Raw genomic sequence first — 16,441 nt, 5'->3', positions numbered from 1 at the left:
GACCATGTGTCAGGACACATTCAGAATCTGCCCTTCCCTCCCTAAAGGGCAGGTGGGGCAGGCGGAGGGCTGTCAGTGGGCTCTGGCTCCCACCTGTAGGCTCCACCCACCTTTCCCTACATCAGGTCCTCCAAGATCACGATGAATGCTTTGGATGACCACACATTTACCAAAACGTACTCTGCATTCCTGTGTTGCTCTCGGGTTCAATACATTTGTGAAATGCTATATACTATACCATACCCTCTTGGACATTGACATAAGATCCTGGCATATTACAGGGTCTCTGAAGTCTTGCATGAAGAAAACCTATCTGCTTAATGCAGTCTGTTACAAACTTATTTGACTCTCTGACATAGAAATTCATAGTTTGGTGGAGTAAGTGGTACTAACACTTATTGCTAAATGCACTAGAAAACCAAAAATAATTAAAAACTAGACTAACATGGCACCAAACTCAGAGAGCAAAGAGACAAAGATTAATAAGGCCAGTTTACTTGGGAAGGATTTCATGGAGGTAAAACCTGGTCCTTCAATTAACAGTATTTAAATTTAACCCTAAAAAGGCAGACAGCTAAAAAAGTACAGATAATTGTCAAGGTGCTAAGAAATCAGAGAAACAAAAAAGAAAAGTGAGGTGCTTAAAAACAGAAAGTTGAAGTTTAGGTAAAATTGTAGTGAAAGAGAAAATGATGATTTCCTTGACTGTTGCCATTCCTGTGCAACGAAACAGCAGTAGTTTTTGCTTAATCTTTTGTAGCTGAATATGAACTCTTCATATCTGCCTAAAAACAATGTATTTTTTAATAGAGACTCAATTCCTTAATTCCCTCTTTCTACCTAAGTAGATCTCTACGTAATTTTCTGAGTTTTTTCAACTGTAAACAACATTAATCTAAGTACAAATCCTATTTTGATTCTATTTTCCCTCTATTTTTATTTTTAAGATTTTAATCATAATGAAATGCTGACATAAAAGGGTTTTTTTTTATATTGTTGCTTCTATAATACTCTGTTCTAAGAGGTGCAGAAAATATAAAAACAAATTCATTCAATACCTAAAAAAATAAAAAAAAGGATTTCCTTAAACTCCTGATTAAAGTCTATGTTATTTCCAATGATTTCTGCACTTATCTTTTAGCATTTTTGATAATTTCCTCAAATCCATTTTTTAGTTTTATTTTTCCAGTTGGAGACTTACTCAGAAAAACTTACTCCTAAAGAAGCATTTTCATTTTCCTCCTCATTTACCCACTGCCTATTCTCTCTAGCTTCTCTTTTCCATGACAGGGTAACAGAGACTTAAGAAGGCATATTCATCATACAACCAGGGAACTAAAAGCACAGCACTCAACGGACCCCAGAAGGTCTGAGGGGACATGCCCCGGACCAGGCAGGCTCCCACCTAAACCATCCAGAACTGAAGTATATAATGCCTTAGTCCTCCTAGAAAGCCCACTGCAAGGTTTAAACCACCTAACTACAGAAACAGTCTTCCTGGTAGCCTCTACAAATACACTTTTTCCTTAGCTAATCCAAATCCTTTCTGCTGATACTTAAAAACCGTTTTTTATATCAGCACACACTTTTTGAGTATCCCTGTGGTAAAAGGTATAATAGAACATGTTTAAATGATATAAACTGGTCACAGTGGTTTTCTTATGGAAAAATTTATTCTTCAGATTTCAAATCATGAAATCTATATTTAAGGTGTCAAAATATATTAATGTTCAACCTACAAGTTGGCCCATGACTGCAAAATGTTGCCTTGTCTTCTTCCCAGACACAATTTTGTTTGAATTCATGGAGGGAGAAAAAAAAAAATCATTCTGAAATTTTTATCCACAATAAATTATAAACATTTCCAAAACATTAAAAGGAATTATTTTCCTTGTTCAGTAATCTTGAAGAAAGCTCACACAGATTTGATATTTTCATTCCTGGGTTAATAGTAATTTTTATATCACATAATCAGAACATAATAGATAGTTTGAGTGTTTTGGCATTTTACTGAAATTGTTTTGAGATCCTTTAGGAAATTCATTCCATTTTGAGAAAATTCCATATGATACAGTAAATAGAAAACAGCTATATCTACAGAGCTTTCAATTATCACCCTAGTGCTTTGCATCATGTTAAATTATTAGAGTGAGGAGAGTCCAAGTTCTCCTGACTGAAAATATGGCTCTGAGCTTTCCATTTATCCTGGAAGGATAATAGCTTTTACCCGCTTGGTCATTCAGAGTTGACATTCTCACATTCCCCACACAGCCCCCTCCTTTTCTATAATGCCTATCCTTTCCTAAGCTATAACTCTTTTAGGCTATAAAAGAAAACCGATATGAACTTGATGCTACCTATAGTTTTATTAAAGCTAAGAAAATGTCATTAATTGCAAAAGTACAAGTAGGGAAGAGTTCAATACAGTCAAGGATAACTTCAAAGACCCAGAAAGAAAAATAAGGGCAAGCTTGACAAAGAGACCATTCAGAGATGATTGCTGAATAACCCCTCTTTTTCCTTATTCCTTTTCTCTGGTTTTTTATTTTTTCCCTACTCTATTTGGGGCATACTTATTTTTCCACCTTTAAGGGGAGAAAAAAGTAAACTATCTAAAGAGACTTGTGGCAATGGCTTTTATATGAAATAATTATAATTCATTAGTATTACTGTAAATGTGCACAGTTTAACAATATTTGACTTACAGGTGAGATAGTCTTTGAACTGTCAGAATAGCCTTTTAAAAATGGGCTAATACTAAATGAAATAAATAGGCAAATAATCATTTTGTTGGAAGAGTAGTACCAATGTTATAATACCAAGAGCAACAGGGAAACCAGACTGTAATCTTGGTCTTATTATTAGTTTGTTGTTATTAAAATAGATTTTGTTCTTCTGCATCATATAGAAAATTCAATGGGTCAAGGATCATTTACGATCAATCGGCTCCCATGAATCTGAACTAGCACTGCTGAACCAAAGAATTTCCAGCCCCTGGTGAGTTACATGCTAATTCTTTAAACAAGTACAAAACCTTAGTTCACACTTCTTAAATGGTAATATTTTAAAAAATCACAGATTATTCATGGGAATCATAAGTCCTGGTTATCAAAGTCCTCCAGGTGTCCAGACATGACATTCAAAAAAAATCATTTTAAGTCCAAAAACTAAAGTTATTTCAGTAAAATAAATCTGAATTATTTTAAACATTTTTTAGAGAACAACTAACTACCAGGGAATTTTTTTTCCCTTTTTAGTTCCAAGAGCTTAAATGAAACATTCATGCATTAAATTCAAAGTCTGACTGTCAAATCACTTCACTTTAATAAAAATTTGAATGACCTGCCTAAGGGCATTATTAAATATCAAATAAAAAGCACACATCCATAAGTCTGATTTCCCAATATAATTTTTATGTAGAACTATGACTAGATTTGTATTACATATTTCAAGATAAAAGGATCAAAAATGTATTCACAAAAGAATGAAATCAGAATTGGAGTCACCTTAGAAAGAATTCCTGTACCATTCTTAGTAATTTTGAGGAAAATTACCCCCTTTAAAGTAATCTCAGCCACCAAGAACACAAATCCATCCTCCTTTTTAAAAGAGTGTCTAAATTGTAATTTAAAACTTTGAAAAATTATACATTATTTATCTATCATATAAGAAATATGAAGTATCTGAAATATATTTAATACAAAATCTTATGAACAACATTTCAGTCATTGTGTGTGTGAGAAAGAGAGAGATAAAATAGTGATAGTTATTTTGATATTCAGAGAACAGCAACTCTGGTCTAGGAGCGGATATGGATCAACCATTCCAGGCAATGATCTTCCTCCATTAAAAGTGTCATTTATAGTGGCATTCACGGAGAGTGTACTAACTAGCCCAGACTGGACAACGCACAACTTCCTGCTCTCCTGCCCTCCCCACAGTCACACCGCCTGTCTTCTCTTGGAAGCCCGTCCTTCCTCTCCGCCTGCTCCCAGCCCAGCTTCCCTGGGGCTCTGCCCCTCCTAGCTCCTACTCCATTCTTCATTGAATGATAAAAGCAAATCAAAGACACACTGTGTAACCACCACCTGCTTCTTCCTTCCTGTTATAGCATAGAGAGCGTTCATCTTCTTAACAAAAGTCAGTCACTCTGTGTGCTCAGGATTTCATCCCTTAACTTTTCAGAGAGGTCATGGCTCTATCCCCTCCCAGAAACAGCACCTTAGGTCTCTCTCCACCTACTGCTCCTCCCCCACCCCCAGCATACAGACAAGTTCTAGTATTTCTTTTGTTTAAAGAAAAGGAAGAGGTCTCCTTCAACCCCATGTCCTCTCTGTTGCTGGGGCCTCCTGCCCGCCCCCCAGCCCTGCTCATCCAGAGTGGCCGTGATAGGCCTGCCCTTCCTTGGGCCGCTATAACACACATGCGTCACTCCTATGCCACTCCATGCCACCCGACCACAGTGTGGGGACCCTCATTTACCTCTGTCCGTGAACTGCTTAAGAAAAAGGGCTCTGACAGTTGAGCCACCTGGATCTGACTTCTGGCTCCGCTGCTTAATAACAGCATTACTTTGGGCCATGACCTAACTTCTCTATATCTTGGTTAACTCATTTGTACGGCCTCACACGAGATTTTATGAACACTTTAGTGAGGTAATCCCATTAGATCCGTTTGAACATTATATGTACACAAACATATAAAAATCAGTATGCCAAATACTCGCATATTTCAACCCAGACCTCTTTTCTGGTCTCCACTCTGGAAATTCCAATAATCTTCACCACCAGGAGCCCACTGCTGTGGCTGACGGGCATCTCTTGCCCACTCAACTCTTCATCTTTCCATCCCAAACAGGGCCTCCCTGCAGCTTTCCCACGGCCACTCAGTGGCACTCCAGCCACAGTTTCTAAAGGCCAAACCCATGGAAGTTACCTTTGACACTTCCATCTCCCTCCACCCTCCCCCAATTCATCACTAGATACCCCGTGCAATTTCTATTTCGTATCCATTAACTTCTCTCTGTCTCCACTGCTTCTATTCTAGTGCACAAGGCTCCATGCCTATCACCTTGGCTACTCAGCAGGCTTCTAAAATATCTCTCTACTCCTGCCCTGGCCCACTGTAATCCAATCCATTCCTTCTCCAGCCGGGGTGAGCTATTAAAAATATACATGGGATCAGGTCACTCCCCTGAGTGACTGTCTTTGTAGGTTCACAATGCTTACCAGCAAAATAAGGATGCCTTAATGTGACTACCAAGGCCCTTTAATATCTGGGCCGTGCCTGCCTCTCCCACTTTCAATTTCTATACCCCAGACTCACCAGGCCTTCCTTCAGGTACCTCAACGCATCAAAGTCTTCCCTCCTCCACAGGTAGTAGCCCCTTAGGGCCTTTGCAAAAGATATTCCATCTACCTGAAATCTCCTCCCCGGCATTGCTTCATCTTTCTCATTCATGAATTTATTACAACTTGTAATTATGTATTTTTGGTTTTTCCCATTGTTGTGTTAACAGAAAAAAACACCAAACTCTGTAAAATAATTTAAAGAGGTTTATTCAGAGCTAAATGTGTGTGACCAGCCTGGAGCACATCACCTCAAGAGATCCCGAGAACATGTGCCCACGGTAGCCTGGTTACAGTTTGGTTTCATACATTCATGCAGACAGGAATTACACATGAGCCCCTAAGTCACCATGTGGAGGGCACACATTGGTTTGGTCTGAAAAGGCGAGACATCTCAAAGTGGGGTGGGAGCTTATAGGTGGGTTTAAAGCTTCTTTGATCTGTAATTGGTTACATAAATGAAGCTTTGTCTAAAGGCTTGGAATGTTTTAACTTAAGATAAGGATGTCTGTTAGTCAGAGACAAGCCACTCCACTTGACATTTACTAAAACTCAAGAGATCTGTTGAGCAAACTGATGGCCTGCAGGTGTGGTTTAAGCCTTGTCTTGTATAGCCTGTAGCCTATTAATGCATTACAAACATCTCCAAGAAGGGAGGGGGCATGACAAAGCATAAATTTTGTCAAAATGAAGTGCACATGTTTTATTGCTAAAGTGTCAGGATCATCATGAGAGTAACTTCGGGATGCTACATTTACATAACTGTGCACCTCATTTTCCTTACTTCATCTGCACATACCCTGATGAAGATGAACTTGTTCCTGTTCTCTTTTGCTACTGAAATGCAGCTCTAATGACTCTGTCACTAAGTGGCTGAGTGGGTCGAAAGTTGTCTCCCAAAATCCCGTCACAGCCTTCCACAAGTTCTGCCCCCTTAACGTGTGTCCTCAGCCTTCGAAATTCTTCTATCTGAAAATAAAAGAACAAAATAGATTAATCAATGATCAGACATTAACAAGATTGGAGTTTTATAAATGGCTTAAAATATGTATAAATTACAACAATTAGAAAAGAGAAAGTTAAAATTAAACTTCAAACAGAGAAAAACAGATTTAGTTCTTCTAGACCTAAGACATTAGACAAGACCCTTTCAAGAGATAACAATAGAAGTAGAGACACCCAGGTCTCCAGACAACTCAAGTAGCCACAAACCTGCTGGATTTGTTAATGTGAGAATGATACACGCCGCTCTCAAAAAGGTTTTATGTCTGTCTATAATATACCAAGAAAGAGTGAACAAATGAATTAAGTTCCCGTAAATGTTCCCCAAGTATATTCTTAAAATGAAACATTAGAAGTCAGTTTTCTAACCTGGGTTCTACTCTAACAAACCATTTAATTTCCCCCCAACTCTGTATATGAGTGGATTGAATTAGAATTTTGTGGGATTCAACTCTTAGAGTCAGGGAGCCTCTCCTTAGGAAAACGCACATGTAAAATTTTGCATATCATTCAGGGGTTTCATGGGCCCCCTAAAATCTCTAGGTGTTCTAGACTTTTATTAGAACCCCTGGATTAGTTGACCTCTTGCATTTCATTTCTGTTCACAAATTGCAGAATTCTGTGGCTGTGTCATGAATGATATGCAAAATTTTATTTGCTTTCACCGTAAAGTTGTTCGTAAGTACAGAGTGGAAAGGAACCTGGTCAGTGAGATAATCCAGTACTTTTCCAGACGGAAGAATATGATCGTGCAGACAGGGGGCTCTGCATCCAAGGCCCGGTTCCTATCTGGCTCTACCATCTGAGACCCAAATGACCAACGACTTCACCTCTTTAAGCCTCAGTTTCCACAAGTGCACAACAGACACGATAGTAACAGTATTCACAAGGATGGTCTAAGAAGTAAATAATAAAATTCATAAAAATCACTCAGCACAGTTCCAAGCACACAGAAGTATCTGATAAATAGCAGCATTTCTTTTGCTTGCCTTCTTTTGAAGTCAAACCTTTAGTATTTTGAGATAAACATTTGGCTACAATTTTATATGCATAAAGTAGATAATAAACCAATTCACTGAGAAAATTTAAAGCCACCTCTCCTAGCATTCACTTTACACGTGATCATACATAATACCTGCAACTAGAAACTTGAGAACTGTGGATAGCGTCACTAATGAGCGATGTGGCCTAGGAACGTTACTGCCTAAACATATTTTAAGAAATATGCCATCTTTTATCGACTGTGAAGCTTATTTTAAAGCTGGGTTAATTTTATATTTATGTATTCTGAACTGAAGATAAACCTTTCAAGCCCGAGGCCTTAGCCTGAAGCACATTCTGTGAAAACAACTTCTTCCAGAAGAGACGATCTGAATCAACAGCCAGTCAGTCTCAAATCACAGCACTCTCAGAGAAAACTATTTCATACGAAATCTTTTTCTCTAACACAGCAACACTTTGAGGACTTCAAACATCAACAGAGATCGAGGGGGGAAACGTGGCTTTGTAAAACGCCAATTTTTTTGAAGTAACCACCCCTCACAACCCTTTCGTCACTTCAAAGCGTTTCAAATGCGTACTGAATCAGCCCATGCTGAAAGGAGAGATCGTGATAAATGAACAGAGTAATATTTCAGGATAAAAATCTTCAATGAAATTCAAATGTCAGGGCATTTCAGAGACCATCATTATCACATATATCTTGAATGTATGATTGCAGCGATTTTTCATGCTAGTCTACTTAACCATGATATTTATTTTTAAACAATTTAAGAGAGAACGAGGCAGGGGGCACAGAGAGCCCACACACTTCAGGGAGAAGTCCCTATCTTCTGAAGGTATTAGACTGAACAGCCGCTGTTCTCTGAACCAGAGATGCACTCCAATTGGTCTAAGACATTTATTCCAAACTTCACTGACCCACAAACCAAATTATTCGCTAAAAGTTCAGTTTAAAATCATTTTTAAAGCTGATTCTTTTATGAGTGCATTCAAAAGGCTAATTTCTAGAGTTTGTGGCTTGGTGCTACTTAACTTTCAGGAGTTCCCAAGTTCCTTTGCCCATCTTCTAGTAGTAGACTTACTCTTTCATTTTGTGTGTCATCACGTCAAAAGAGAAATATACATATTTTGTGATACATAAAAGTCAGTGTGCTCGAGCCGTTCATTCCATTCATTCGTCTACGGACATCTACACGGTTCCCATGTCCTGGCTGCGATGAACACGGGAGCACAGAAATCTCTTCAAGATACTGACTTCAATTCCTTTGGATCCACACCCAGAAGTGGAAATAAGCCAGGCACAGAAAGACAAATACTGCATGATCTCACTTATATGTGAAAGCTAAAATAGTCAAATTTATAGAAGCAGAGAGTAGAATTGTGGCTGCCAGGAGCTGGCTACAGGCAGAAATGGGGAGGTGAAGGTTGAAGGGTACAAAGTTATACAAGATAAATCTGGAGATCCACTACACAGCACAGTGCCCATAGCTAACAATGCTCTATTGTACACTTAAAATTGCTAAGATGGTATGTCTTATGTCAAGTGTTCTTACAAAAAAATTATAACAATAATAATAAAAATAACAAAGGATATGGGATGAAATTTTGGGAGGTAATAGATATGTTTATGGCCTAGATAAAATGGTTTTTTAAAACAGTGTTCTCACTTTCTTTTATCATCAATAATAATACATGAGTTAGAGAACTATAATTCAGTACATACTAATTAAATAAAAAAGCAAAGTGTGCTTAAACAGTCCATAAATGTGTAAATCGTGAAACAGATACAAATAGAGCTATAGAGAGAGGACTCTCCACCCTGCACATACTGCAGCCTGGTTTTTGTTTGGCTTGTTTCATTTTCTTCTACCCCACTGTCCAACCTTCCCTCTAAAATCATTGCTCCCTCTTCTTTACTGAGCTCTCATTCATAAACCAACTCTCACTCTGTCACTGACTCCTTATTCTGATCTTTTTAATTTTTTTGAGGGAGACTAGGAAAGAGAACATCTGCGCCCCCAGTAACACTGACATCAACGTTCCTCTGATTCCAACCCCAGCCTGAAGGAGCCCCAGCCCTGGCCATTGGACAGTAAAGTAATGCTGAACTAATGTGACTGCAGACAGTCAGCTCTTCTACCTCATTTTCAGGTCTATAACCTCTCCTTGTAGCTAAATCCAATTAATACTTTTCAGTCCTTAATTGAATGTGTGTGCAAAACCTGACACTCATGATCTCTCTGCTCCCTCCTTGAAACTCACCTCTCCCTCGGCTTCTGGATATTACATGAGCCTCCTGACTTTTCCCATATCTCAAGCCATTCCCCGGGGACACCTCTTGCCACGCACACCCCTGGCTAGCTGCCCCTCCCCAGTTCTCTGGATCCCTTCTTTTCTCTCCTTCAAGGATCTCCTCTTCTAAACTTCTGGCTTCACCCACCACCTAGACACTATACCCTCTTCTGGGATGTCTTAAAGGCATCTCAGACTCAATATTTACAACCATAAACTCATAATCTTCTCCATAAACCTGTTCTTCCTCCTTGACTTCTTGTCCTGGTCAAAGGCAACATCTTACATCTGCCAGTCACCCAAGTCAAATACAGGTGGTCTTTCCTCCCCCAAATCCCTCCTGTGTCATCAGCCACCAAGTGCTGATTCTACTTCCTTATCATTTCTAAAATCATTCCCTTCCCTTTATCCCACTGTCACGGCCTTAACTCAAACCCACATCTTCATACTGCAGCAACAGAGACAGTTCTTGAATTCAAACTTGGTCATGTCTCTCTCCTCCTTATGACATTCCAATGATTCTTTGCCACCTTTAGGAAGAAGCCCAACATCCACAGCCGAGCATGGAGAATCACTGATGAAGGTTGGGCTCCTCCTCCCCTCTCCAACCTCACCTCACGCCACAGGCCCTTCACACCAACCGCATGCATCCTCCGGTGCACTCTGCTTTCTCTTACCTCCTTGCAAGACACAAGCATGCAGGTGCTTTTGCCCTGTTGGCAGTACCTGCTAACACCCACGCAACACTCCTTCAGCTGGCATAGGCAAGGTCTTCTAGATAACTAAGTCTCACCCAGGTGCCTTTCCTACGTGCTACCATAAGACCATGTTCATTCCATACTATGGCACCAGACACATGAGATTACTGGTTTTTTAATGTAAAGCTAATTACTTGGTCTTTTCCCCTGGATGGTGAATTCCTTGAGGACAGGGCCTTGTCTTATTGGTCTTCCATTGTCAGTGCCAGTTACAGTGTGTGGCACATAGCAAATGTCAACTAATTTCCAAATAAATGCATGAATTAATGTATGAGTTCTCCACATCTGTCTCAAAGAAATAATTTCACATGCTAACATTTGCCTATGATAAGGACAAATAAAATGAAGATAGGACTATGACATATATCACCTTACTATGTCAGTAAATCACTTGTATTAACAGGGTCAGTGACATGTAAAGGCCAGTGAATGCATCCCAGTATCACAAAACATACTGTATGTTAAGCCTGAGGGCTTTGAAATGGGCATCTAAGATCCTAGGCTCTCTGCGGCAACAACAAGGAAATGTCCTAGCGTCAAACTGTAGGAAAAGTAAGTGCAGAGGATGTTTGATCTCTCACATTTGTCATTCACAGAACAACGGCAACTGTATCACCCACAGCCCTGGCTCAGGACAGCTCGGGGTGCAGTCTCTTAGCGTGACCTGGATGGAGCAGCTGGCAGCACGCGTGGCCTTCACGTGCCTGCGGGATAATCCCAGAACTCATTCCCTGCTTCAGGAACACAGTGTCAGCAGGAGAAGAGACCTGGAGTGACCAGATGGCAAATGTAAAGTGGGGTCCCATGGGGTCCTACCAGTTTAGAATAGTCTTCTTATAAAAAGAGGGTCACCCCCAGAAAGGTGTCCCCAGGGACCGCCTCTTCCTATCTTCTTCACTCTACTGCTCTCTGACCACACGCTTTTCCTGGGCATTTCATTTGTTTTGTCCTTTGGCTCCTTCTTCAACACTAACTACCCCTAAATCTGTACATCAGGCCTGAGCCTCTGAAGCTCTTGCTTTGCGTTTCCAACTGTCTGAAAGAAACAAAACTCTTCCAACACGGGACACAAAACTCATGAAAAGACAGAAATCTTCTCTAACACTGTTTAGGTCTTCCTGACGAGGTCTCATGTTGAGAGAGGGTCTCAAAGAAACTGCAGTGATGATAAAGCAGGAGCTGAAAAGGGGCAAAGTTAAGCACCCAGCACTGACATCACACAGGACTGACTGGACCCAAAAACCTACCCCCACTGTCTGCGTGGCCGAGGCAAAGGTTCCTTAATCTCCCTAAGCCTCAGTCACCTCCTCTAAAAACTGGGAATGGTAACAGCAGTCGCTATATCATGGGATTGACTGTTCTATTCACTGCTTTTTTTCCAATATGCCTACAAAGCTTCTAGTGATACCTAAATCTTAATTTTAAAAAATTTAAAAAAACACTTTTCTATTCTCCAACTTGTCCTTAAATTTCTCCTTGCCTTTCCCATAAAACTTCTAGAAAGAGAGTCTGTGGTCTGTATTCAGCTTGGTCCCTCCACGTTCAGCTCCACATCCTACAGAAATTTCTCCCTTGGGTTAACAATGGTCTAATTGGCAATTAGAGTTCTTGTCCGAGCATCATGTTTGCAATGAGGAGGCAAATCTGAAAAAAAAATGAAGGCTTCCTCCACAGTAAGAGCCTCAGGGCAAACTGGCTGGATGGGCTACAGGGTTTACCTGGAGGACAGCATGATGAATGGAAGAGGTGGGGGAGGAATGGAATTGGAAAAGGAAAGCTACAGGTCAGCAACGCAGGAACGCTAATGCCAGAATCAAGCTGCAAATATGCCAGGCCAAGAAAAACGTTAGGTACCAAAAGGATCAAGTCAAAAGCCAGACTTTAAGCCAGATGAAAGCCAATAGTTCAGAGTGAAGGAACCCTAGGCATCTGGGCCCATTTTTACACGGTGTACTTATTTGATGCGTGGGTGGGCTGCACTCATCCTGCTTAAATTCTCCATAGGACTTGTCACTATGAACCTCTCTTCCTCCACATCTTGGAAACACTTTTGCATGCAGGACATCACTCCCTCCTGGTTCTCTGCAAGCATCTTGGTCTTTCTGAGTTTCCAGGCACTGCGGCGCCTGCACTCGGCTGGGGCTCTCTTGTCTTCCTACTCCACTTGATCTATGGTGGCAGTGACTGCTAGCTCATCTAATCACCCAGTTCATTCTTCTTCTTCTTGGGCATGAAGCTCGAAGGACTTCCCACCTTCCCCTGCAGTTAGGTATGGTCATGTGACCAGTACTAGCTAACAGTGTGCGTAAGTGAGCTCACTATTTCTAGGACTGATCCTTAAAACAAAAATCCCCCTTGAGATGCTTCACACTCTTCCCTTTCCTCCTCACTACATGTCCCCACCTAGGGCGGCCTTGGAAAGAAGGCAGAGTTCTTTCAACCTGGTTGTCTGAATGACTGCACAAAGTCTTCACTGTGAATCAGAAATGCATATGTTGGATTTTATGTGAGTATGAAATAAATTTCTAGTATGTTAAGTCATTGAATTTTTGAGGTTTATTTGTTACAGCAGCTACTACATTTGTCATACAAAAAATACAAAGGCCCAAACGCCATGTGATCAAAGTTTATAAAATAATGCAAGGTGTGGAAAGGAGAGGCTGAATGGGGAACTTTTAAAGTTAATCCCTAGATAAACAGAAATAAAGAGAAACTTACATTCTGAAAGAAAGATTTTTACAGATTTAAATATAAACAAAAGAAAGCTTTACAGAGAAGGTAGTAAACTTGAGTTTTTTAACTTCAAGAAATAATGGAGTATATTAAAAAATTTGTAAAAAGTTACTAAAGAAAACTTGGTTTGCTGAGAGTATTGCCCAAGCCATTTGAGGTTGATCATGAAGGGACAACAGCTTTCCAGAACACATCCCTTTCACAGATCCCCCAGGAGACATTTAAAGCATCTCTTTGCAATAATATCAAAATCATTGTTTAAGAGCACTGTAGTGATGGTGCCTAATGTTTCACTAGCTAACAGCCCAATTCTCTCACGTCCTCCCAACACGGGGCAATGGCATTTAGAGCACCCATGCAAAGCCCAAGGCTGGGGGTAGGTGATTAAAAGTGGAGCTAGAGAACAATGCAGAACTTTCCAGGGCATTCCTTTTATCTCCTTCACCCCTCCACATACAGAATTTTCCTGTACTTGCCAAGGAAAAGCTATCACAAAGCTGATGTGTGACTTACAGGAACCACCAGCATTCCCACTTTACTTCCAGACCTTTTTCTTCATACCTGGGAAGATCCACATAAAGGAATGACTAGACTCATCAAAAGTTTGGCTCTTTCAGGGACTTCTATTTACTCTCTAAAAACTAACTTTTAAAAATACAGATCATAAATGAGTACTGGGTTTTGTTCATCCTTGACCTTTCACAATTGCTTTCACTGGCTCAAGACATTGAACTTTCATCTGAAAAGGCACGGCTGATCTAAAGGGAGCTAAATCATAAAACAGACATTTTCCTTTCACAGAAACAGTATTTAACCTTTAACTCAGAACTTCACAGGTAGCGCACTCACCTGTAGCTGGGATATAGTTAAGGGGTATCGGAATAATATCCAGGTAACACCTTCACTGCAAGGGGGGATCGTAAGAGAGCCTTCGTACACCCAGTAATCCCGCAGCAGAGGATCTGTGCAACCGTGTGGACATGTCACAAAAAGGCAAGTTAATTTATAGTAATCCTAAGGCTGCAGCAATAATTTTCCAAATTACAAACTGTCCAAATGACACTTCTCAGATGGATGTCATTTTTAAACTAGAGCCTTATATATATATATGTATTCTTAAACTAATCATCATGGAGAAAATAATGAAAACCATGAATCCTTTCTATTATTTACAGTTATTTCTATCAATGGATTACTGTATATATCTGTTAAGTTTAATCACTTTAAAAGAAGTATATCCATGTTTTTGATTTTTTCACTTTATTAGAGGATTTACCTGACTGAATGATACCTAATATTCATTGAATACTTACTACATGCGAGGCACTATTCTACCTAAGCGTTTTACATTAATTCATTAACCTCCACAACAAATCAGTGAGATTAAGTACAATTATTAGCCCCATATTTTAGATGGAGAAACTAAATCACAGAAGGTTAGTCATTTGCCAAAGTCACTCAGCTAACAACAGACAGAACCAGGATTTGAACCCATGCGGTCTGGCTTCTAAGCCTGTATTTTTAACCATTTAGTTCTAGCTACCTCTATATTGCTTCTTCAACAGCAAAATATTAAAATCATATTATGATGAAATAAATCACTTATGAAATCATTTAGCTCTGTATTAAAGGAATGTATAATTAAGCATGATGAGTAAATGTTTTAACATGTATAGAAATTGCCTTGTTTTAGAGCAATTAAATGTAGCAAGTAGAGGATACAATGCATCAACTTACTTGGTTTTGTCTGAAAGACTAAGAAACAGCACATAACTTAGACAGACATCAAAATTTTATATAAGCCAAGCTTTAACTCCAAATAATTTTCTAAGTATTTTATGCATAATTATACCTGTACATAAACAAAATTTAGAGTAATATCTAAATAATAATATTCCTGCAAATAGGTAACCTAATAAAATTAGACAAAGTTTTTTTCACTCCAAAGATTAATAAGAACTTCACTGATCAATCTTAAAAGTAGATCAAGGTTATTTTATTATGCTGGTGCTTTACATAGAGGTAGCAATTTTTACAAATAATCCTAAGAAAGCTCTTTTTGGATTAATGGAACTAGTGGCAAAGTATCTCCATTATTTCAAAAGGTTTACTTCTGTATTTAGAATAATCTGGAAATAGTACCTGCTGTAGAGAATATAAATTGTAAAGAAACTTTATTAGCTAATAATATGTAGTTAAGTATATTCTGAGGAAAACAATGTAGTCACAGCCACAGATAAAATTCATTTTATCTAATCGGATAAATACTTACCTGGTAATAAAGTGTTAGGATTAAAGCAGGGTATTGTTTTGGATTTCCCCTGAAAAAGAAAAAATATTTACCCCACGTTATTGTAAAATTTTTAAGTTTTAGAATAAGAAATGTATTAGAACTAAAAATCTAGAATGAAGTCTTTTCTGAATGGCTTCACTGGGTCCCACAGATTTGTGGGTGTTTCCTTCTGTCTCCCACCAGAGCAACATTGGCTGGTTCCAACAAGATACTCCTGCTCTCGTTCTATGGCTATTTTCTTTGCCACCACAGTTCAATTTTCCCTATAAAGCCTGGCATGGAACTTACAGCTGGTGTCCATTTGCCCCACACCAGCGACTTTCCCTGCTCCTAGCACTTTCATACCAGAGACTTGGGCTGAATGCCTGGGTGCAAAACGCCTGAACCCTGGCTGGGGGAATTCTTTCGAGGTGACTTTCTTCCTGCTTTCATCTCAGCTCCTAAGCTTCTTGGCATTACAGCCTGGCTCCCAACGTCTCATCTGTCCCATTTCGATTTGGTACTTCAGCTCTAGGATGGATTCTAGATGCTCTCCGCATCCAGAAAGGGAGATCCAAAACTCAGATGAAAATGTTCTATTCTCATCAACTTTTATCAAAGCTAGATTTAAATTTCAAGGGACATATCTGTCCCCTTATTCAACAATTTACATTAAGATCTTTATTTTAAATCATGTCATTCAAATTGCTTAAAGCCTTAGAAGCAGACAGACCTGTCATGTGAATCGGATTTCCCTTGATTATTCTATTGACACAGATGCAACAGGGAAAGTTGACGTGTAACCTCTAAGTCTCTTCCTTCCTTCCTGGGACTATTTTATACATTAAAGAATCCACATTACTCACCTCCCCCCATCCTCCTGTATTACACAATGATTGATGTCCTATCAGCCAAAGAATGAAGAGAAATTTTCTCAGCTCACTTCTATTGAACAAATGTCAATCAAAATGTGTCCCCACCCGCTTTTTACCAGCTTCGTCCCCAGGCTGGGCTTCCCTTGGAAGCTGGGTTCA

General features: G+C 39.5%; 1 protein-coding gene across 2 annotated transcripts in view; it reads right to left on the bottom strand.

Annotated features, from left to right (window-relative positions):
* Positions 1–5,957: 5,957 nt before the first annotated feature.
* Positions 5,958–16,441, bottom strand: part of CA8 (carbonic anhydrase 8) — a 70,375-nt gene continuing 59,891 nt past the window's right edge. For both annotated transcript variants that reach the window (XM_069466466.1, XM_069466467.1), the window contains 3 exons: positions 15,408–15,456; positions 13,985–14,097; positions 5,958–6,317 (listed from right to left, as the gene is read on the bottom strand). In XM_069466466.1, the coding sequence (XP_069322567.1) occupies positions 6,183–6,317; positions 13,985–14,097; positions 15,408–15,456 (297 nt within the window). In that variant the 3' untranslated portion in view covers positions 5,958–6,182. The remainder of the gene's footprint in view (positions 6,318–13,984; positions 14,098–15,407; positions 15,457–16,441) is intronic.

The sequence above is a fragment of the Eulemur rufifrons genome, chromosome 3 (assembly GCF_041146395.1).
Source record: "Eulemur rufifrons isolate Redbay chromosome 3, OSU_ERuf_1, whole genome shotgun sequence".
NCBI lineage: Eukaryota > Metazoa > Chordata > Mammalia > Primates > Lemuridae > Eulemur > Eulemur rufifrons.
Note: the sequence above shows the minus strand (reverse complement) of the source record. Positions and strands in the feature narration are given on the sequence as shown.